Source organism: Trichechus manatus, unplaced genomic scaffold (genome assembly GCF_000243295.1).
Source record: "Trichechus manatus latirostris isolate Lorelei unplaced genomic scaffold, TriManLat1.0 scaffold00021, whole genome shotgun sequence".
NCBI classification, from domain to species: Eukaryota; Metazoa; Chordata; class Mammalia; order Sirenia; family Trichechidae; genus Trichechus; species Trichechus manatus.
The window spans coordinates 7,258,716-7,281,488 of NW_004443957.1; the positions used below are offsets into that span (position 1 = coordinate 7,258,716).

Sequence of the window (22,773 nt, forward strand, 5' to 3'; positions counted from 1 at the left end):
TTTGGCTGGGCCATGATCCCTGGCATTGTGTGATTTTCCTATATGTTGTAAATCCTGCCACTATGATGTTAATGAAGGAGGATGGGTGGCAGTTGTGTTAGTAAGGCAGGACTCAATCTATGAGACTGGATTGTGTCCTGAGGCAATCTCTTGAGATATAAAAGAGAGAAGCGAGCAGAGAGACAGGGAGACCTCATACCACCAAGAAAGCAGCGCCAGGAGCAGAGCGCGTCCTTTGGACTTGGGGTCCCTGTGCAGAGAAGCTCCTAGTCTAGGGGATCACTGATGATAAGATGGCCGACAGAGAGAGAAAGCCTTCCCCTGGAGCTGATGCCCTGAATTTGGACTTTTAGCCTACTTTACTCTCAGGAAATAAACTTCTCTTTGTTAAAGCCATCCACCTGTGGTAGTTCCGTTACAGCAGCACTAGATGACTGAGACAGTGATGTAAAGAGAAGCTGGGCTAAAACATCTTCATATAAACAGCCTAAGAACTGTCTACCAGACATTTATCTAGAAAGAATGTTCACAAACCGAGTTTTTGTAACCCAGAAAATGATGGTCATAGTATTCACCAGACATTTACAGTATGAAATATACACTTATTAAATTGTGGATTAAAATAGTCATGAAAATGTTTACTGAATCACCTCACAGTTAAATGCAAATTTAAACTATACCTATTTTACTTATGTAAATACACAAAATTAAAGGAAGGATGAGCATCTTTAACCAGAGATAAGACCTGTAATCTTCAAGAAAAAGCCTTACTGTTAAGTTTTAAAGCATTAGATACTAGCTATCAAGAGGGAAGCATGATCTAACAGAAAAGTGCATCAAAGTAGATAAAATAGGTAAGATTCCGTTCTAATACCATCATTAAATTCATTTACAAAATGAGGTCATGGGACTAGATGTTCTCTAACTACCCTTTCAGTTGTAAATTTATTTTCAAATTAGGCAAGTGGGTGCTTTCAAACAAAATAAAAATCTATTCAGAAAAGCTTTTAAAACTACCAGACTTAACTGGCCTAACAGAGACTGGAGAAACCTCGAGAGTATGGCCCCCAGACACCCTTTTAGCTCAGTAATGAAGTCACTCCCGAGGTTCACCCTTCAGCCAAAGATTAGACAGGCCCAAAAAACTAAAGGGGCACAACAGCCCAGGGGCAAGGACTTGAAAGCAAAGGGGACAGGAAAGCTGGTGATCAGGAACTCAAGGTTGAGAAGGGAGTGTTGACATGTTGTGGGCTTGGTAACCAATGTCACAAAACACTATGTGTACTAACCGTTTAATGAGAAGCTAGTTTGTTCTGTAAACCTTCATCTAAAGTATAATAATTTTCAAAAAAGAAACAAAAGCTTTTAAAACTTATCAACGTGCATATACCTGTGTTTTCCACTAGCCCTAAAAGGACATCAAACTGCCATTTCAGGCAGAGAAAAATTAACTATTCCTCAAACCAATTTTGTTTTCCTCCCTGACACATACAGAGACCATATATCCCATTCTGCCTTGCAGTTAGGTGTGGCCATGTGGGCAGAAGTAATCTATGCTACTTCTAGGGCTGGCCTGTAAAAATTTCTGGTACCATCCTCCACTCTGCTGTTTTCCACAGTATTAATGCTCTGGATGATTTTGGAAACCATGCAATAATAACAGCAGTCCCCCACGGGCACAATCCCTGAATGACTAAGTGAGACAGAGCACACGCATGACACCACCACAAACACTGGACTCCAAGTGAGAAAGAAACAATTTCTATCTTGTTAAGCCTCTGAGATTTCACAGTTTATTAATTTGTTTCAGCAATTAGCTTTACCTTAATGAACCAACATCTTTGAAACTTCTAATCTTTCTCATAAACAGATTAATTTTTAGCTTTATCTTTCTTTGCTGATTTTTTCCTGTAATTCCAAAGATTTACAGATCTTCATATCCTAGTTCATTTTTTCAGTAAGCACTTTCAGTTTTGCTAATATGCTGAGCCTATACCAAATTTCTCTGTACTATGAAATGCTATATCAAGCTTTAGAATTTACCTAAAAATTTATACTGATCCTACTCCTGCTTTTAAATATTAATAGCCCCTGAAAACATGCTTTCTTTTGGAAAGAACAACAAAAACTATAAAATAAAATAAAAACTAGAAACAAACCATCAGATAAGAGAATATGTTTGAATAAAAAAAGGGAACTCTTTTAAAGTAGTCTTGCTCTTCATTCAACAAACATTTATTGAGCACCTATTAACTGTCTGGGAGACGTAAGTGAAGAACAACAACAAAAAAAAAACCTTTGTAAGGACTTCTAGAGTCCCCGTTATAGTACAGATGAGAGAGACAATACAAGAAACATAGTACATAGAGACATTACATAGTATGTTAGAAGGTGTTAAGTACTATAAGGAAAAAAGCAGTCAAAAGCAACAATGTGTGCTGGGTTTGTTAAGGAAAACCTTAATCTATATTAATCCCTCTGTTGGAGGGATGGTGAGAAAAAAAAAAGCCTTCACCGGGGGTTAGGTTCTAAACAAGGAGGCTTGATGGAGCAATGATTAAGCACTCAGCTGCTAACGGAAAGGTTGGCAGTTTGAACCCAACAGCCACTCCAAGGGAGAAAAGACGTGGTAATCTACTCCTGTAAAGATTACAGCTAAGACCATTACTGAACATTTTAATCAAAGATTCTAAAGAAGAATCCTGATCCAAAGGGGGAAATGCAGAACACAATTTCAAACTCTCATGGACTCCAGGCTTTCTGGAGCCATGGAGGCAGGATGACCCCTGAAACTACTGCCCTGAGGTAATCTTTAAACCTTAAACCAAAAATATCCCTTGAAGACTTCTTAAAACGAAACAATAGTCTAGCTAACTAGTAAAAAATGTCTGCCTTGAGCATTATGTTCTTTTAAAAACTATCTATATGGGATCAAAGTGACAACACTAACTCAAAAGACTATACAGGAGCCTCAGGGGGCAGTGAGTTTACATTAATAGAGAAGGAACAACTTAAAAAACGAGGGTGACAATGGATGTACAACTCAAAGAATGCAATCAGTATCAATGAATTGTACATGTAGAAATAGTTAAATTGGTTTATGTTTTGCTGTGTATATTCTCAACAACAACAACAAAATTAAAAAAAAAAAGAAAAGATTATAGCCTAGGAAAACCTATGGTGCAGTTCTACCCTGTCCTGTAGTCACTGAGTTGGAATCGACTCTACGCACACAACAGGTTCAAAACTCAATCTTGCATAATGGCTCTACCGCACATTTGTTTATGACCTTGGGCTTGTTGCTTAGCCTCGTGAGCCTAAATTAATATCTCTGACCTAGCGATACTGCGACCCCATGTGTGTCAGAGTACAACTGTACTCCAAAGGGTTTTCAATGGCTGGGTTTTCAGAAGTTGATCATCAGGACTTTTTTTCTGAGGCACCTCTGGAAACCACCAAACCTTCTGGTTAGCAGCTAAGCATGTTAACCATTTGCACCACCCAGGGACTCGACTCTACAGTTGTTACTGGGTTGTGGGGATACTGCAAATATCAAATGAGGTCATGAATATAAAGAACAGTGACTTAAAAATATCTTCAAATGGCCCCAAACACCCATATTTTTTTGATAAGAGAATTAAAATATCAATTAGGGTTTGGACTTAGTTTTGTACACCAAAATATCTCAAAAAATAATGACGATTTTTATCATTATCACAAGAATATAAACTAAAGTAGGAATAATTATTCTTAGAAATATTTTTTTATTTGAGGTGGAGGACAGGAGAATACAGCTCTTCCTACCACCACCCCCCACAACTGTTAATTTTTTTGCACAAGAAAAAAACATAAAAGGGCACAAAAAGTTTTACTAAGTTACTTATTTCAAGCAACTAATTATTCATTTCACCATCCCCTGTGACAATCTGTAATGTGCACTGATAAGAAATGTGTAGAAAACAGACATAACTTTTTGTTGTTGTTCAGTTATTAGTAGGATACTCAATGTTTGAGCTCACATAAGTATCCCTTAGGGAAATGCTCTGCGTGCCATTAGCACTATTCTTAATGAGGAAAAGCACAGAACTCCTTTAGTTCAATGCCAGAATTGTTTTATCTTCAAGTCAAAAGAACAACTATTTGGAACAACACCAAAACAAGCATTTAACAATTACAAGCAGCAAGCTATTCATAAGCATCATATTGTTAACCCTACTCTAATTATAAATAATCTTATTTTATCAAATAAAATATCTGTCAGCAAATATTTAAGTCCAGAAACATCTTTGACAGTTTTACCTTTGAAGACAAAAAAAAAAATCTTTATTGCTTCAATTTAAGAAACCTCATTTCATTTTAAAGACTTCTTATGGAAAAGTAAGAATATGGGGGATCCTTAACTTTAATCCATGAGTAGGTAACTTTTAAAGAAAACACACAAATCATAAAGTCCTAAAACAGACTATGATGCTTTTAATAATCCTAAATAATATAGTGAAGTGGGAAAATATGAAGATCGCTTCCATTTTACTGACATTTATCAAGACCTTCCAAGAGGGCATCACTTCTTTCCTGATTTAAGAAACACTCCACTAACTCTACAAAATGTCCTTTTTGCATTTTTTCCCTCCATTTCTCTCTTTTGTTCTAAAAGCCAATGTGCAACTTCTTAGGTTTACTATTATTATCTTTAAGGCCCTTTCCCTTATCTAAGCTCTTTCCTTATACTTCACTCATTGAGGAACAAACAAAGGACATAAAAAACAGAGCTACTGGGCCAAATTCAGCAATCTAAAATGTCCCACAAGATATCTGGGGAACTTTATGGTGCAGTGGTTGAGAGCTCAGGCTGCTAACCGAAAGGTCGGCAGTTCTACTCTGTCCTCTAGGGTCACTGTGAGTTGGAATTCACTAGACGGCACACAACAATAACCATGAACTGAGTCCCAGAGTGGCAAAAATGGCTAAGCGCTCCACTACTAGCCGAAAGGCTGGCATTTTGAACTCACTCACAGGCTCCTCGGAAGACAGGCATAGTGGTCTGCTTCTGAAAGATCACAGCCTTGAAAACCCTGTGGAGCAGTTCTACTCTGCAAACATGAGGTCACTATGAGTCAGAATCAACTCACTGGCAACTAACAACAATCGTGAGCTGGGGACACTGGTGCTTCAGTGATAGAACTCTTGCCTTCCATGTGGGAGACCAAGGCTCAATTCAGGGTCAATGCACCTCATATGCTGCCACCAGCTGTCTGTCAGTGGAGGCTTGCATGCGGTTATGATGCTGAATAGATTTCAGCAGAGCTTCCAGACTAAGATGCACTAGGAAGAACAGCCTGAAAATCTACTTCTGAAAATCAACGAATGAAAACTCTATGGATCACAATCGTCTGATTTGCGACTGATTATGGGTATGGCACAGGACTGGGCAGCATTTTGTTCTATTGAGCATAGCATCGCCATGAGTCAGGGCTAACTTGAAGACAGGTAACAACAATAACCATGAACTAGGAGTCCCTGGGTGGTGCAAGCAGTTAACGTGCTCAACTGTTAACCAAAAGTTTGGAGGTTTGAGTCCACCCAGGGGCACTTCAGAAGAAAGGCCTGGTGATCTACTTCTGAAAAATGGGCCATGAAAACCCTATAGAGCATAGTTCTACTCTGACACACATAAGGTCGCCATAAATCACACAAGACTTGATGGCAAATGATTAGGTGAGTTAACCCATGATCTAATAAGGAATTGAGAACTTTAAACATGAAAAACGGAATCACTTTTCATAGCTGGAGTACCAACACTGTGAGGAAAATATAAAAGTTTTATGCATGAATTGAAGTAAAAAGTGAAGGCTATTCTGGCCAATTTTTATTACATTTATTACACTGCCATAAATTTTTACAAGATGAGCTTACTGGACGATGTAATGGAAAAATGATAAAAGTTTATGGAAGTTACTCAAATACTTAATGCAATTATACAAATTAATAGGATACTTAGAAGCAGCCACAGAACAGGATTTTTGTTTACACTCATACAGTAAGACATTTAGACTGTACTGCTTCCTTAGATCAAGGACTTTCTAGAAACTTGAGAAACCCAACTTGCTCCCCGACAATCAACTCCCCACCCCACCCTACCTAGCAGCCCTCAAGAGTATCCATGCATGCATATTCATATATAGCAGGATCACTGTGTCTGAAATATGTTCCTGCTATGGATCTATCTTCTCTACAGAGAAGGCAGCAATAATAATAATAATTCATTGAGCCCCTTTATGGCAGTATAATACTCATGTACAAACAACTGAAAAATACTACTGCTCCTGATCTATATCAGTGAGAAGATCTATAACATACCTGCAACTGGAGATGCCACTTATGTATGACAACCAGCCCTGAAAGCTGACAGAGTTGAGTGTGCTCGATGCCCCAGCTTACCTCCTCCTCATTCTACCTCCACTGAAAGAGGATTATAAAAAATTTCAAGAGATCAAATAGAAGGTAGAAGTTGCCACTAACATTATCTAACCTGCCAACCAACTAGGAATGAAAGTACTCAAGAGAAATCTCACTAAGGGCGTTTTCACAGAGGCATCATTAATAAGAATGACACAACTTTTCACTAGGAGTGACACATTTTCACCATAGCACCGCCATGAATAAAATTATTATTGATGTGTTCTCCTGATACAAAGAACTGCTCTGGAAAAAGGACCTAAGAATTCATCAGTCAACAGTGACTTCTGTAGAAAAATGAATTATAATTTATGTACACTAAAAGTGCTGTTGTTAGGTGCTGTCAAGTCGGTTTCAACTCATAGTAACCCTATGTACAAAAGAACGAAACACTGTCCGGTCCTACACCATCCTCACAATCTTTGCTATGTTTGAGCTCACTGTTGCAGCCACTGTGTCAACCCACTTCATTGAGGGTTTCCTCTTTTTCTCTGATCCTCTACTTTACCAAGCATGACGTCCTTCTCCAGGAACTGGTACCTCCTGATAACATGTCCAAAGTATGTGAGACAAAGTCTCACCATCCTCTCTTCTAAAAGAATATTCTGGCTGCACTTCTTTCAAAACAGATTTGTTCCTTCTTCTGGCAGTCCACAGTATACTTGATACTCTTCACCAACACTATAATTCAACGGCATCAATTCTTCTTCAGTCTTCTTTATTCATTGTCCAGCTTTCACATGCATATTGAAGTGACTGAAAATATCATGGCTTGGGTCAGGCACACCTTAGTCCTCAAAGTGACGTCTTTGCTTTCTAACACTTTGAAGAGTCTTTTGCTGCAGATCTGCCCAATGCAGTATGTCATTTGATTTCTTGACTTTTGCTTCCATGGGCACTGACTGTGGGCCCAAGTACAATAAAATCCTTGACAACTCCAAAATTTTCTCCATTTATCATGATGTTGCTTATTAAGCCAGTTGTGAGGATTTTAGTTTTCTTTAGGTTGAGGTCTAATCCATACTGAAGGCTGTGGTCTTTGATCTTCATCGGTAAGTGCTTCAAGTCCTCTTCACTTCCAGCAAGCAAGGTTGTGTCATCTGCATACTGTAGGTTGTTGATGAGGCTTCCTCCAATCCTGATGCCATGTTCTTCTTCATATAGTCCAGCTTCTTGGATTATTTGCTCGGCATACAGATAAAGTATGGTGAAAGGCTACAACCCTGACACACACCTTTCCTGACTTTACACTACGCAGTATCCCCTTGTTCTGTTCAAACAACTGCCTATTGGTCTATGTACAGGTTCTGCATAAGCACAATTAAGTGTTCTGGAATTCCCATTTGTTGCAACGTTATCCATAATTTGTCATGATTCACACAAATGCCTTTCAGGTACACATCTTTCCGGTATCCTCTGCTTTCAGCCAAGATCCATCTGACATCAAGAATGATATCCCTTGTTCCACATCCTCTTCTAAATTTTCACTGAATTTCTGGCAGTTCCCTGTCGATGTACTGCTGCAACCGCTTCTGATTTATCTTCAGCAAAATTTTACTTGCGTGTGATATTAACGATATTGTTTGATAACTTCCGCATTTTGTTGGATCCTTCTTTGGAATGGGCACAAATGTGGATCTCTTCGAGTCAGGTTGTCCAGGTGGCTGTCTTCCAAATTTCTTGGCATAGACGAGTGAGCGCTTCCAGCATGGTATCCATTTGCTGAAACGTCTCAATTGGTATTTTGACAATTCCTTGAGACTTGTTTTCCACCAATGCCTTCAGTGCAGCTTGGACTTCTGAAAGGGTCTTTATGGAAATTTCACATTTATTGTTTATTACCAGCAGTACAGGCCTAGCTTTCTGGGTATTTTGGTATTGTTAATGCCTAGCTTACATAGTTCACTTTTGCATGCTCCTGTGATTTTGATTTATTCTCCTCCTATCCTCCCTCTTGCTTTCCCATGATTTTAAAGTTTAAGTTTAACCGAAGTTTCTCTGAGAGGTAGAACAAGTGCTCATCTTATAGCCAAAACCAGGATGGCTTCAGAAGGCCAACATGTCAACACCTCAAAGGGGGAGCTAACATTCTAGTGATTCTTCGGACCCTGACCCTGTCCCGATAAAATCCTCTGACTGGCCCCCAGTTACCACCATCACTTCCCACCATTACTAGCCCCTGCTTTTCCTCATATTTTCTCTTTCGTTATTCTTTCTCCCTCCTCCTATTCCAGTAAGATTAACTAAAGTTTGTCCTTGGAGGGTGGCAGAACAAATTGATAACCCTCAAGGACTAGGATTAACTCATCTGCTACGTGACAATCGTGACTACTGGTGCCAGATGACCTTCAAGGATTGCCAGTAAGAAGTTAGATCATCTGGGGCATGCAGAATGTGACCACCGGAAGAGAAACTATAATCCTGTCTGTATAAAAACTTTCAGACAGTCTCCAGTGGGGGAGACAGGTCTTCTGGGGGAGCTCATTCCCCTGTTTCCTGTGTATCAATATACAATAAAACACTCTTGCTGGTCACTTCACCCATCTCAGTACTGGCTTCTGCGGCAGGCGGCTCAGACCCGCCACTGCAGTAACACTATTTGTTCTTGATTATATGCTACCTCCTGAAATGGCTGCACATCGATCAACTCTTTTTGGTACAGTGACTCTGTGTATTCCTTACATCTTCTTTAAATGCTTCCTGTGTTGTTCAATATTTTGCCCATAGAATCCTAAGATACTGCATCTCCAGGCTTGAATTTTTTTTCTGTTCTTTCAGCTTGAGAAATGCCAAGCGTGTTCTTCCCTTTTGGTTTAACTCCAGGTTTTTGCACATTTGATTATATTACTTTGTCTTCTCAAGCCACACTTTGAAATTTTCTGTTCAGCTCTTTTACGTCATCATTTCTTCCTTTTGCTTTAGCTACTCGATGCTCAAGAGCAAGTTTCAGAGTCTCTTCTGACATTCATTTTGGTCTTTTCTTTCTTTCCTGTGTTTTTAATGGCCTTTTGCTTTCTTCATGTATGATGCCTTTGATGTCATCCTGACACTCATCTGGTCTTTGATCATTAGTGTTCATTATATCGAATGTATTCCTGAGATGATCTCTAAATTCAAGTGGGATATACTCAAGGTTGCACTTTGACTCTCATGGACTTGTTTTAATTTTCTTCCGCTTCAAACTTAAGTTGCACAGGAGCAACTGATGGTCTGTTCCACAGGTGCCCCCTGGCCTTGTTCTGACTGATAATACTGAGCTTCTCCATTGTCTCTTTCTACAGATGTAGTCAATTTGATTCCTGTGTATTCCATCTGGTGAGGTCACATGTATAGCCGCCATTTATGTTGTTGAAAACAGGTATTTGCAATGAAGAAGTCGTTGGTCTTGCAAAATTCTATCATCCAATCTCCAGCAACATCTCTATCACCAAGGCCATATTTTCCAACTACGAATCCTTCTTCGTTTCCAACTTTCCAATTCCAATCATTAATCATTACTGATGCGATCTTGACTGCATGTTTGATCAATTTCAGATTGCAGAAGTTGGTGAAAATCTTCAATCTCCTCATCTTTGGCATTAATGGTTGGTGTGTAAATTTGAATAATACTTGTATTAACTGGTCTTCCTTGCAGGCGTATGGATATTATTCTATCACTGACAGCACTGTACTTCAGAATAGATCTTGAAATGTTTTTTGAAGAATGTGACACAGTTCCTCTTCAATCTGCCATTCACAACATAGCAGACCATATGACTGTCTGATTTAAAATGGCCAAAACCAGTCCACTTCAGCATACTAATGCCTAGGATATCTATCTTCAATTCAAGCATTCCTTTCCATTTCTGACAACTTACAATTTTCCTAGATTCAAACTTTGTACATTCCACTTTCCCATTATTAATGGATGTTTGCAGCTGTTTCTTCTCATTTTGAGTCATGCCACATCATCAAATGAAGGTCCTGAAAGCTTAACTCCATCCACGTCATTAAGGTCAACTCCACTTTGAGGAGGTAGCTCCTCCCCAGTCGTATTCCTAGTGCCTTCCAACCTAAGCGGCTCATCTTCCACCACTATCTCAGACAATGTTCTGCTGCTATTCATAAGGTTTTCACTAGGCAATTTTTTTAGAAGTAGATCGCCATGTCCTTCTTTCCTGTCTGTCTGAGCCTGGAAGCTCAGCTGAAACCTGTCCATCAAGGGTGACCCTGCTGGTATCTGAACACCGGTGACATAGCTTCCAGCATCACAGCAACAAGCAAGCCACCACAGTATGACAAACTGACAGACGAGTATACAGCTCAATTAATTTTACGTGTATCTCTATCCAGACTAAAATATAAATATGAAATATTTCTGTCATCCCAGAAGGTTCCCTCACGCCTCTTCCCAATCAATAACACCTGTCCCAACCTCCACCCTTAGGTAACCACTATCCTTTTATTTCCCTAGTTAAGTTTTGCCTGTTCTTGAACTTCACATCTATGAAATTCCACAGTACATACTCTTCCGTGTCTGCTTATTTTGCCCACCATAATGTCTGTGAGATTTAATTTGCTGCTGTGTATGTTCATTTATTGCTACCTAATATTCTATTGTACAACTACGTTGTTTTTCTTGCGTGCCATCAAAATATACAGCTATACCATGATTTATTTATCCATTCTCCTGTTGATGGACATTCGGGTATTTTTTAGGTTTAAAATATTATATAACACTAGCTGCTATAAACTTTCTTGCACATGTCTTTTAGTGGACTCACTTCCTTTGGGTAGATACCTGAAAAGGGAAGGCCATAGAGCAGACATATGTTTAGCTGAAGTAAATATTGCTAAGTAGGTTATTAAAACGGTATTGTCAATCTTTACAATTTAGCCATGCCAGTGGGTGTGAATGGTATCTCATTGTAGTTTTACTTTGCATTACTCTGGGTGGCACAATGGTTAAGCTTTAAATTTCTAGCTGAAAAGTTGGCTGTTTGAACTCACCCAGACGTGCCTCAGGAGACAGGCCTGGCAATTTGCTTCTGAAAGCTCACAGATCTGAAAATCCTATGGAGCAGTTCTACTTTGTACACACAGGCTCGCTATAAGTTGGAATAAATTCAATGGCAACTAACAACAACACAAGTGAATAACGATGTTGAATACCTTTTCGTATATATGCTTGTTGGTCACTTGGATATCCTGTTTTGTTGAGGTCCCTCTTCAAGTTTTTTGTCCATTTTTAAAATTACTTATCTTCTCGTAGATGTGTATAAGTTCTTTACATATTCTAGATATGAATCTTGTATCCAATATATGTACTTAAAGGTCTTTTCTCAGAATTCAGCTTGCCTATCCGCTTTCTTAATGATGTCTTTTGATAAACAGAATTTAATTTTAACAGAAGTCAGTTGGTCAATTTTTCTTTAACAATTAATGCTTTTTTTGTGTCCTTTTAAAGAAATCTCTCTCACCACAAGATAATGAAGATATTCCTTTGTGTTTTCTTCTAGGTGCTTAATTGCTTTAGCTTTCATCCAGCCTTTCTTCCCATCAATATTCTGACCTTCTCTTCCGATTCTGCCGAATTTGTCATATTTGAGGTTGTGCCATTTGACAACACAAATTGAATTTATTAAATCATTTTTATTATACATGTTATTCTTTAAAAATCAAATAAACTCCTGACAATAACTAATAAATTATGATGATGAGAAAGTATCTCCTTTGGGAATATGCTATAATGACTCCTTACAGAACTGTCTGAGTTATCACTTCAGTTTCCAGTAACACAGCCCCAGCTTTAAATGAACTATTCAGATACTTTCTCTCACTCATATTAAAAGACATTTTAACATACTACAGTTTGATATTTCTGAAAAACATACTGCTGAAATTATAAATGTTTAGAATAAAATTGGACATACATATTGAGGAGATACCAAATGAACTCATTTCCCAGTGTTAAACTGACCTGAGCTCAGTAGCATTAGCTATTTGATAGAAATGAAGACAGAACTTTCCCACATTTCCTAAGTATGAATCAAGCTTTGACTTTGTCTTTCTGCAATCTTAGGATAAGTCTAAATAATATCTCTCTTGTCAGTGTAGCTCACCTCAAGAAAAGGATGAAGAAAAGAACCAAGTGCTTTAAACATTTATTCAATAAATTTGAAAACAAGTGATGCTCATAAACATAGAGGACAGCCTGAACCTTTTTAAATGAATATATAAAATACACTACTATCCTAAAACCCCCATGTATGGAGTGATACTATAAGATATTTGAGTCACCTGGCTAAGTGACAGGCTGTCTTTCATGAACCTACTGAAAATGAAACTTATAGCCACCAGTAATGAATGCACCCTACCCATTCCAGAATAAAATTCATTCTATTAAGTCAGTTTTCTCAAGTACTTCATTAAAACTGAACAATGATTATTACTACACACTTATAAAGCCAATTAAATATTTTGGATTGCCTTTATATTACTACTCAAAATTTCCAATTTTTCAAATCTAATAGGCTATATATTATTGCACCAAGTGTAAATAAAATTCATGCAACCGACTCACAGACTGTATAGCGCACTATTTAAAAAATGTTACCAGTGAAGCAAATCTAGACTTACCTATAGTAATGGCTCGATGGAATTGATGCATGTCTTCTCCTGATAGCTCTTGGGCTACCTGCAATATCTTTTGTCTGACACCATCCAACTTAATTTCGGATTCAGTCAATATTTCTTCCATATCAGGAGCACTACAATTAAGATATTAGGAGTTTTCAGAATAGATGCTGTGATAGTTATAAAATTGAAATAACCAAAATATAAATAAACACTGAACTAAATAAATACTGCATGTATTTGCATACTCAAAACTAAAATTATATTTATCAAGAGCATGTAAAAACATGGAAAATACTGTAACATGGTATTAAGTAAAAAAAAGACGTACGTAAAATTTTAAGTATAACATGATCACAACTATAGAAAAAATATGTGCATCAAAGATGACATCTGGAGACTTCTGCTTTCAGTCAGGATGGAGTAACATGGCCTGGATTTATCTTCCTGCCTTAAACAATTACAAAGAAAAAAGGGCTGTTAAAAAAAAAAAAAAGATTGTTTTCATCAATGGTTCTTTGAAAAGATCAATAAATGTTGACAAACCTTTAGCTAGAATGACAAACAAAAGATGCAAATAGCCAAAATAAAAAATGAAAGAGAGAACATGACAACTGACCCAATAGAAATAAAGAGAATTATGACAGAATATTATAAACAACTGTACAGCAACAAATCAGATAACCTAGATGAAATGCGCAAATTCTTAGAAGCATAAACCTATCCAAAAAGACTCTAGAGAAAATAGAAAGTTTCAACAGGCCCAGAACAAGTGAAGAGATCACATTAGTGACCAAAAACTTCCCAACAAAAAAATCTTGGAACAGGTGGCTTTACCGGGGAATTCTACCAAACACTTAGAGTACAATATATGCCAATACTATTTAAACTCTTCCAAACGACAGAGAAGGAAGGAATATTTCCTAATTCCTTCTATGAAGAAACATAACCCTGATACCAAAACAAGAAAAAGAAACCACAAGAAAAGAAAACTACAGGCCAATATCTCTTATGAACATAGATGCAAAAATCCTCAACAAAATACTAGTGAACAGAATCCAAGAGTATATTAAGGGTCATACACCATGACCACGTGACATTTATTCCGGTAATGCAGGGATGGTTCAACATTACAAAATCAATCAATGTAAAACACCACATCAACAGAACAAAGGAAAAGAACCACATGAACATCTCTATAGATACAGAAAAAGCATCTTATAAAATCAAACACCCTTTCTTGATGAAAACCCTAAAGAAGATTGGAATCAAAGGGAAATTTCTCAATATGATAGAGGGCATATAAGAGCCAAAAGCCAACATTATACTTCATAAAGAAAGACTGAGAGCTTCCCCCTTGAAATCAGGAACAAGAAAAGGGAGCCGACACTCAGCACTTTTATTCAATATTGTATTAGAAGTCCTAGCCAACAGCAATAAGACAAGAAAAAGAAAGAAAAGATATCCAGATTGGAAAAGAAGAAGTAAAATTATCTCTATTCATGAATGACATGATCCTATATGTAGAAAATCCCAAAGAGCCTGCAAAAAAACTTCTAGAGCTAACAGAGGAATTTAGCAAAGTTGCAGGGTACAAGGTCAACAAACAAAAATTAGTTGGGTTTCTATACACCAGCAAGAAATCTGGAAGGGAAATTAGGGTAACAATTCCAATTACAATAGCATCTAAGAAAACAAAATACCTAGGAATAAATCCAATCAGAGACGTGAAGGTTTTATACAATGAAAATTATAAAACACTCCTGAAAGAGATTAAAGAAGACTTAAATAAATGGAAAAACGTCTGTGTTCTTGTGTTAGAAAATGTCTAATATTGTTAAGATGTCAATACTACCCAAAGTGATCTACAGATTCAACGCAATCCCTATCAAAATTCCAACAGTCTTCTTTACAGAAAATAGAAAAAACAATCCTCAACTTTATGTGGAATGGCAAGAGGACCCAAACAGGCTAAAGCAATGCTGAAAAAGAACAAAGTAGGACTCACATTTCCTGATTCTAAAACATATTACACAGCTACACTAACAAAAACAGCCTACTACTGGTATAACAACATACACATAAACCAATGGAATAGAACTGAGTCCTGAAATAAATTCACACATCTATGGTCAATGGATTTTCGACAAGAGTGCTAACTCCATTCGATGGGGGAAGAGACTCTTCAATAAATGGTACTGTGAAAACTGAATTTCCACATACAGAGAAATGAAACAGGATCCATGCCTCACACCATACACAAAAACAAATACAAAATAGATTAAGGACCTAAATGTGCACACTAAAACCATAAAACTCTTAGAAGAAAATGCAGGGACAACACCGTTGGGCCTTGGTTTTAACAATAGATTACCTAATAAAACAACAAAAGCACAAACACAAAAGACAAAATAAATAAATGGGACCTCATAAAAATGAAAAACTTTTATTCATTAAAAGACCTTACCAAAAAAGTGAAAAAACAAACTACCGACTGGGAGAGTATCTTTGGAAACCATATATCTGACAAGAACCTAATAACCAGAAAATATATAAATCTCTGAAAACTTAACAAGAAAAAGACAAATAACCCAATCATAAAATGGGCAAAGGACTTGAACAGACATAAAGAGGAGAAAGTAGAACAAACAGAAAGAGCTCCAGAGATCTGCAGAAGGTCTCTCCCACTCAAGTCTTCAGCTGAGTGTTAATCAGTGCAGTCATGTAAGAAGATAACCCCAAGATGGAAAAAGAACTGCCCAAAGTTAGCAGGCAGAGCAATGCCCATAACTCACAAAAGCCAAAAAAAAAAAAAAAAAAACCCCAAACCCACTGTCTCAGTTATCTAGTGCTGCTATAACAGAAATACCACAAGTGGATGGTTTTAATGAAGAGAAGTTTATTTCCTCACAGTCAACGTAGGCTAAAAGTCCAAATTCAGGGCATCAGCTCCAGGGGAAGGCTTTTTCTCTCTGTTGGCCTTCTTCTCTTCGGTGTTCCCCTGGACTAGGAGCTTCTCTGCACAGGGACCCCAGTCCAAAGGACACACTCTGCTCCCAGTGCTGCTTTCTTGATGGTATGAGGTCCCCCACTCTCGGCTTGCTTCCCTTTCATCTCTTGAGAGACAAAAGGTGGTGCAGGCCACACTCCAGGGAAACTCCCTTTACATTACTGGATCAGGGATGTGACCTCGGTAGAGGTGGTGTTACAATCTCACCCTAACCCTCTGTAACATAAAATTACAATCACAAAATGGAGACCTTCCACACAATTCTGGGAATCCTGGCCCAGCCAAACTGATACACACATTTTTTGGCGGACATAATTCAAACCATGACACCCACTGCCATCTACTCGATTCCGACTCATAGCAACCCTATAGGACAGAGTAAAACTACCCATACGGTTTTCAAGGCTGTATATCTTTACAGAAGCAGACGTTCACATCTTTCTCCTGCGTTGCAGTAGTGAGTTCGAACCACCAACCTCTTGGTTGGCAGCCGAGTGCTTTAACCACTGCATCACCAGGGCTCTTTGATCCACAGCTCACACAGAACAAGAAATAGCTGACTCGCCACCAGCAGACTGACACTATAAAAAGTATTAAAGGAAGTTCTTTAAGCAAAAGGAAAATGATACCAGATGGAAATCTGGATCTACAGAAAGAAATGAATAACACCGGAAATAGTATGTGGCTACTATGAATTTTTTTTCTTATGTTTTAAACCATACTGTTTAAAATAAAAAATAATAATTTATTGTGGAGTTTATAACAAATGTAGTAGTATACTTACTATGTGCTACTATTACAACAGGAGCTAAAAGGCCACAACAATAAAGGAGAAATGGAAAAGAAACTGTACTATTATAAGGTTCTTATACTATACACAAAGTGATACGCAAGAAGCCCTTACTTTGCAAAGTACTGTGTTAAGCGAAACTTGTATATATTGAAACTGTGACCTTGATTTGTGAACTGTTACCACAGAACCATGCAAAGCAAAGACATGGTTCTGATATGCAGGAGTTTCATTAACATAGTACTGTGCAAAGTGAAGACCACCTGTAATATTAATCAATGGTCAACTGTGGTAAGATATATACTTAAACTGTAAAACAACCACTACAAAAATAAAAAAGGTATAGCTAATAAAAAATAAAAAGGGAATCATAAAAAATACTCAATCCAAAATAGACGAAAACAGATGGCAGAGTTAAGCCAACCACATCAGTAATCACACTAAATGTAAATAATCTAAACATTCCCATTAAAAGGCAGATTGTCAGATGGGATACAAACACAAGACAGACAAGAAATCCACTTTCAAGCTAGACACAAATAGATCTAAAGGATGGAAAAAGATACACCCTATGTGTTGCGTGGGATCAGCTTACTGAAAAAAAGCAATTTGGCCTTTTGGTTCTTGTTCCAAAGCCCAGCCAGGTAACCAATCTTTACCAGGATTAACTGGGGAGACCCCTGCCTAGTCTGACCTTTACTGGGATTGGCTAGAGGGGCCCGTCCAGTAACTGATAAAAATCCTAGAACACAGAGGCTCAGATGGGGCTTCCTGATGCTCGAGACTGAGGAGAGGAAACAGCCTTTGTACATGGGGGCCTTGCACTATGACCCTCCCAGACTGACTAAACCTGCGATGGTGACGGAGGCGGCAGCTGCAATGGTTTCAGAAGCAGAGACGAGGCAGGGCCAAGATGACAGAGTAGTCAGACACTTCCGGTGGTCCCTCTTACAACAAAGACCCAAAAAAACAAGTGAATACATTATATATGACAACCTAGGAGCCCCAAACATCAAACACAAAGTTGAGGAATCGGACTCAGTGGCAGGGGTTGGGAGAGACGGTTCAGAAGCAGCGAGGAGTTGTCAGACCTGACCCGGTGGGAGCCTGAGCACTTCAGGCCGGATGAGCTCGTGGTGCATGGTGATGCAAGCAGCGACACTCAGGAGGCATTTTCCACACTGGGAGAGACCAAGCGGCAGAGTCTACTCGGCCGTCCAGAACCAATGAGAAGTGGCCCTCAATCAGTGAAAGGTATGGCCTACCATGTGGATCAAAAACACCCCCCTTTGGGGACAGTGGGTTGAAGATAATGGTGATGGAATAATTTGGAAAAGGATAGTGAGAATAGCAGCACAACTGGAAGAAAATAATCGATATCACTGAATTGTACATGTAGAAACTTTCAAAATGGCGTAACATTGGCTATGTATATTTTCACCAAAAAAAAAAAGATCCTCAAAGTCGAGAAGGGAGTGTGTTGACATGTCACGCATGAGGTTGTTTACCAATGTCATAAAACAATATGTGTACTGACTGTTTAATGAGAAACTATTTGTTCTGTAAACCTTCGTCTAAAGTACAATAAAAAAAATTAAAAAAAAAAACAAAAAAAACCCCTTTGGGAAAAACCTCTCTCCTATTTACCTCCCTGCTGTCTGCTCTACACTGGGTCCGGGACAGCTTCAGCGACTGCCGAGTCCCGAGCCGGAAGCAGGACCCATCACGCGTGCTAAGCCATTCTCCCACTGTGGACAGGGAACAAGTTAACAAACCGGAGAAAAAATAATCTGCTGGCTCCCCTAAGCCAGAACTCAGGGTAGGCACAGCTCCTTTGCCTAGACACAGGCATAAGGGGTACACGGACTATGAGTGCCTTTCCCCCTGCATAGACTTCTGTGGGCCCATTTCAACAGCATAGCCCTCATTACCACAGTACAACAAGGTATATACCTGAAGTCCAACTGTTTCAGCTGTGAAGTGGCAGGTTAGTGACATATGACACTGCTCTGCCCATTAAGCAGGGTCTTCACCTACCCACCTAAGGGCCTAAGGACTGGTGGCTCCACCCATGCCACCTAGCCACCTGCAACAGAGGCCCAGGAATAAGAGGTACCCCTCAGTCCTTACAGCCAACAGCACTGGGTGCTCATAGTCTGGCCGCAAAATCCACCCACCTACACGCTCAGGGACACGCTTTCCTCCCGGACACTCAGGCAAGGCTGTCGGCCCCCTGCCTTGCTCAGCATGTATCCCCCTGCTGCAGCCAGATGTCTGTGCCTACACCAATCACCCATGCCTGACTAGGACTGTAGGTGAGAGCCTATACCACACACTTGGTGGCCGACTACCTGGACACCTGCACTGAATCCACACAGGAGGAGTGGTGGACGCCTGGGCTCACACACTTAGTGACAGGTCTGGTCACCTGGTGGCAGGACACTGGAGCTTTAGGGGTGCCAGTGATCAAGCTAGCTCACACAAGCAGCCTACTTGGGCATATCAAAACAAAACAAGAAGCGTGAATACAGTAAACAAACAAAATAAATAAATATAATAACTAATGGATGGCTCAGAGACAACAGTCAACATCAAATCACATAAAGAGGCAGACCATGATGACTTCAGCAAGCTCCCAAAATAAGGAATCAAGAAACTTTCCGGAGGAACAGAATTTCTTGGAATTACCAGAGACAGACTACAAAAGATTAATATACAGAACTCTTGAAGAGATTAGGAAGATCAGGCAAAATGCAGACCAAGCAAGAAACTTAAGAAGATTAGAAAAGAGCATAAATGCAGACCAAGCAATAGAAAAACTTAAGATTAGAGACAAGCATAATGACGAATTTAACAAGCTACAAGAATCCACAGACAACAAACAGAAATCCAGAAAATTAACAATAAAATTTCAGAAGTAGACAACTCAATAGAAAGTCACAGGAGCACAACTGAGGCAATGGAAGTCAGAATTAGCGAGCCTGCAGATAAAACACTTGACGTTAACTTACCTGAGGAAAAATTCAGATAAGAGGATTTTAAAAAATGAAGAAACCCTAAGAATTATGTGGAACTCTATCAAGAGGAATAACCTACGAGTGACTGGAGTACCAGAAGGGGGGGATAACAGAAAATAGAGAATTCTTGAAGATTTGTTGGCAGAAAACTTCCCTGGTATTGTGAAAGATGAGAGGATATCTATCCAACATGCTCATTGAATCCCACATGAGGTAGATCTCAAAAGAAAGTCACCAACACATATTATAAACAAACTTGACAAAACCAAAGATAAAGAGAATTTTAAGAGAAGCTAGGAATAAATGAAAAGTCATCTACAAAGCACAGTCAATAAGACTAAGCTCAGGCTACTCAGCAGAAACCATGCAGGCAAGAAGGCAGTGGGATGACATATATAAAGCCTTGAAGGAAAAAAATTGCTAGTGAAGAATTACATATCCAGCAAAACTGTCTCTCAAATATGATGGCAAAATTAGGGCATTTCCAGATAAACAGAAGTTTAGGAAACTTGCAAAAACAAAACCAACATTACAAGAAACACTATTTTAAGGGAGTCCTCTGGTTAGAAAATCAGTAACATCAGATAACAACGCAAGACTAGAACACAGGACAGAGCAACCAGATATCAACCCAGATACAGAAGTCACAAAAATAAATCAAAGCTAAACCACTGAAAATAGGGAAACAGAGATGTCAATATCTAAAAAATAACAACACTAAAACAAAAAAGGACTAAAAAATGTAGACACAGATTTTTCACATGGAGAGGAAGTCAAGGTGATATAAAGAAATAAAAGCCTTGTTTAAACTTAGAAAAATAAGAGTAAATATTAAGGTAACCATAAATGAAACTAACAATCCTATACATCAAAAAAAAAACCAAGAAAATTATAAAGACTCAACAAATACAAAATCAACAACAATGAAAATAAATAAAAACAACTCAGCACAGAAAATTAAGTGGAACAAAGAAACTATCAACTATACACAAAAAAGACATCAAAATGACAACACTAGACTCATACCTATCAATAATTAAGCTGAATATACACGGACTAAATGCACCAATAAAGAGACAGACAGTGGCAGAATGGATTAAGAAATGATCTGTCTATATACTGCCTACAAGAAGCACACCTTAAATACACAAACTAAAACTCAAAGGATGGGAAAAACTGTATCAAGCAAACAACACTCAAAAAGAGCCGGAGTGGCAATATTAATCTCTGACAAAATAGACTTTAAAGTAAAATCCACCACAAAGGATAAGGAAGGACACTATATAATGATTAAAGAGTCAATACACCAGGAGAACATGATATAATAAATATTTACGCGCCCAATGACAGGGCTCCAAAATACATAAAACAAACTCTAACAGCATAGAAAAGAGAAATAGACAGCTCCACAATAATAGTAGGAGACTTCAACACACCACTTTCAGTGAAGGACAGAACATCCAGAAAGCAGCTCAAAAACACACGGAAGATCTCAATGCTACAACCAACCAACTTGATCTCATGGACATATACCGAACACTCCATCCAACAGCAGCCAAGTATACTTTCTTTCCAATGCACATGGGACAGTCTCCAGAATAGACCACGTATTAGGCAATAAAGCAAGCCTTAACAAAATCCAAAGCATCGAAATATTACAAAGCATCTTTTCTGACCATGAAGGCATAAATGTAGAAATCAGTAACAAAAAGCAAAGAAAAAAAATCAAACACATGGAAAATGAACAATACCTTGCTCAAAAACTACTGGGTTATAGAAAAAATTAAGGATGCAATAAAGAAATTCATTGAATCAAACGAGAATGAAAACATATCCTACCAGAACCTTTGGGACACAGCAAAAGCAGCGCTCAGAGGTCAGTTTATAGCAATAAATGCACACATCCAAAAAGAAGAAAGGGCCATGATCAAAACATTAACCCTACAACTGAAACAAGTAGAAACAGCAGCAAAAGAAGACCTCAGGTGCCAGAAGAAAGGAAATAATAAGAATTAGAGCAGAATTGAAAGAGTTAATAAGACCAAAAGCTGGTTCTCTGAAAAGATCAACAAAATCGATAAACCACTGGCCGAACTGACAAAAGAAAAACAGGAGAAGAAGCAAATAACCCGTATAAGAAATCAGATGGCTGATATCACAGCAGACTCAACTGAAATTAAAAGAATCGTAACAGAATACCATGAAAAAATGTACTCTAACAAATTTGAAAATCTAGAGGAAATTAGGACAAATTTCTAGAAACTCACTACGTACCTAAACTAACACAGAGGTAGAAAACCTTAAAAAACTAGTAACAGAAGAGATTGAAAAGGTAATTAAAAAACTCCCAACAAAAAAAAGCCTGGCCCAGACGGTTTCACTGGAGAATTCTATCAAACTTTCAGAGAAGAGTTAACACCACTACTACTAAAGGTATTTCAGAACATAAAAAAAGATGGAATACTCCCAAACTCATTCTATGAAGCCAGCATAACCCTGATACCAAAACAGGTAAAGACACCACAAAAAGAAAATTATAGACCAATATCCCTCATGAACATTGACACAAAAATCTTCAACAAAATTCTAGCAATAGAATTCAGCAACATATCAAAAAAATAATTCATCACGATCAAGTGGGATTTATACCAGGTATGCAGGGATGGTTCAACATTGGAAAAACAATCAATGTAATCCATCACAGTAATGAAACAAAAGACAAGAACCACGTGATCTTATCAATTGGTAAAGAAAAGGCATTTGACAAAGTCCAACACTCATTCATGATAATAACTCTTAGCAAAAAAGGAATAGAAGGGAAATTCCTCAGTATAATTAAGGGCATTTATACAAAGCCAACAGCCAACATCATCCTAAATGGAGAG

At 38.3% G+C, this 22,773-nt stretch overlaps 1 protein-coding gene across 7 annotated transcripts in view; it reads right to left on the reverse strand.

The window, feature by feature from the left end:
- Positions 1–22,773, reverse strand: part of TSNAX (translin associated factor X) — a 52,013-nt gene that overhangs the window by 19,574 nt on the left and 9,666 nt on the right. For all 7 annotated transcript variants that reach the window (XR_002823478.1, XR_002823477.1, XM_023728025.1 and 4 more), the window contains one exon: positions 13,075–13,205. Coding sequence is in view for 5 of the 7 variants with exons in the window: in XM_023728025.1 (XP_023583793.1) it covers positions 13,075–13,205 (131 nt within the window). In the remaining 2 variants the exon portion in view is untranslated. The remainder of the gene's footprint in view (positions 1–13,074; positions 13,206–22,773) is intronic.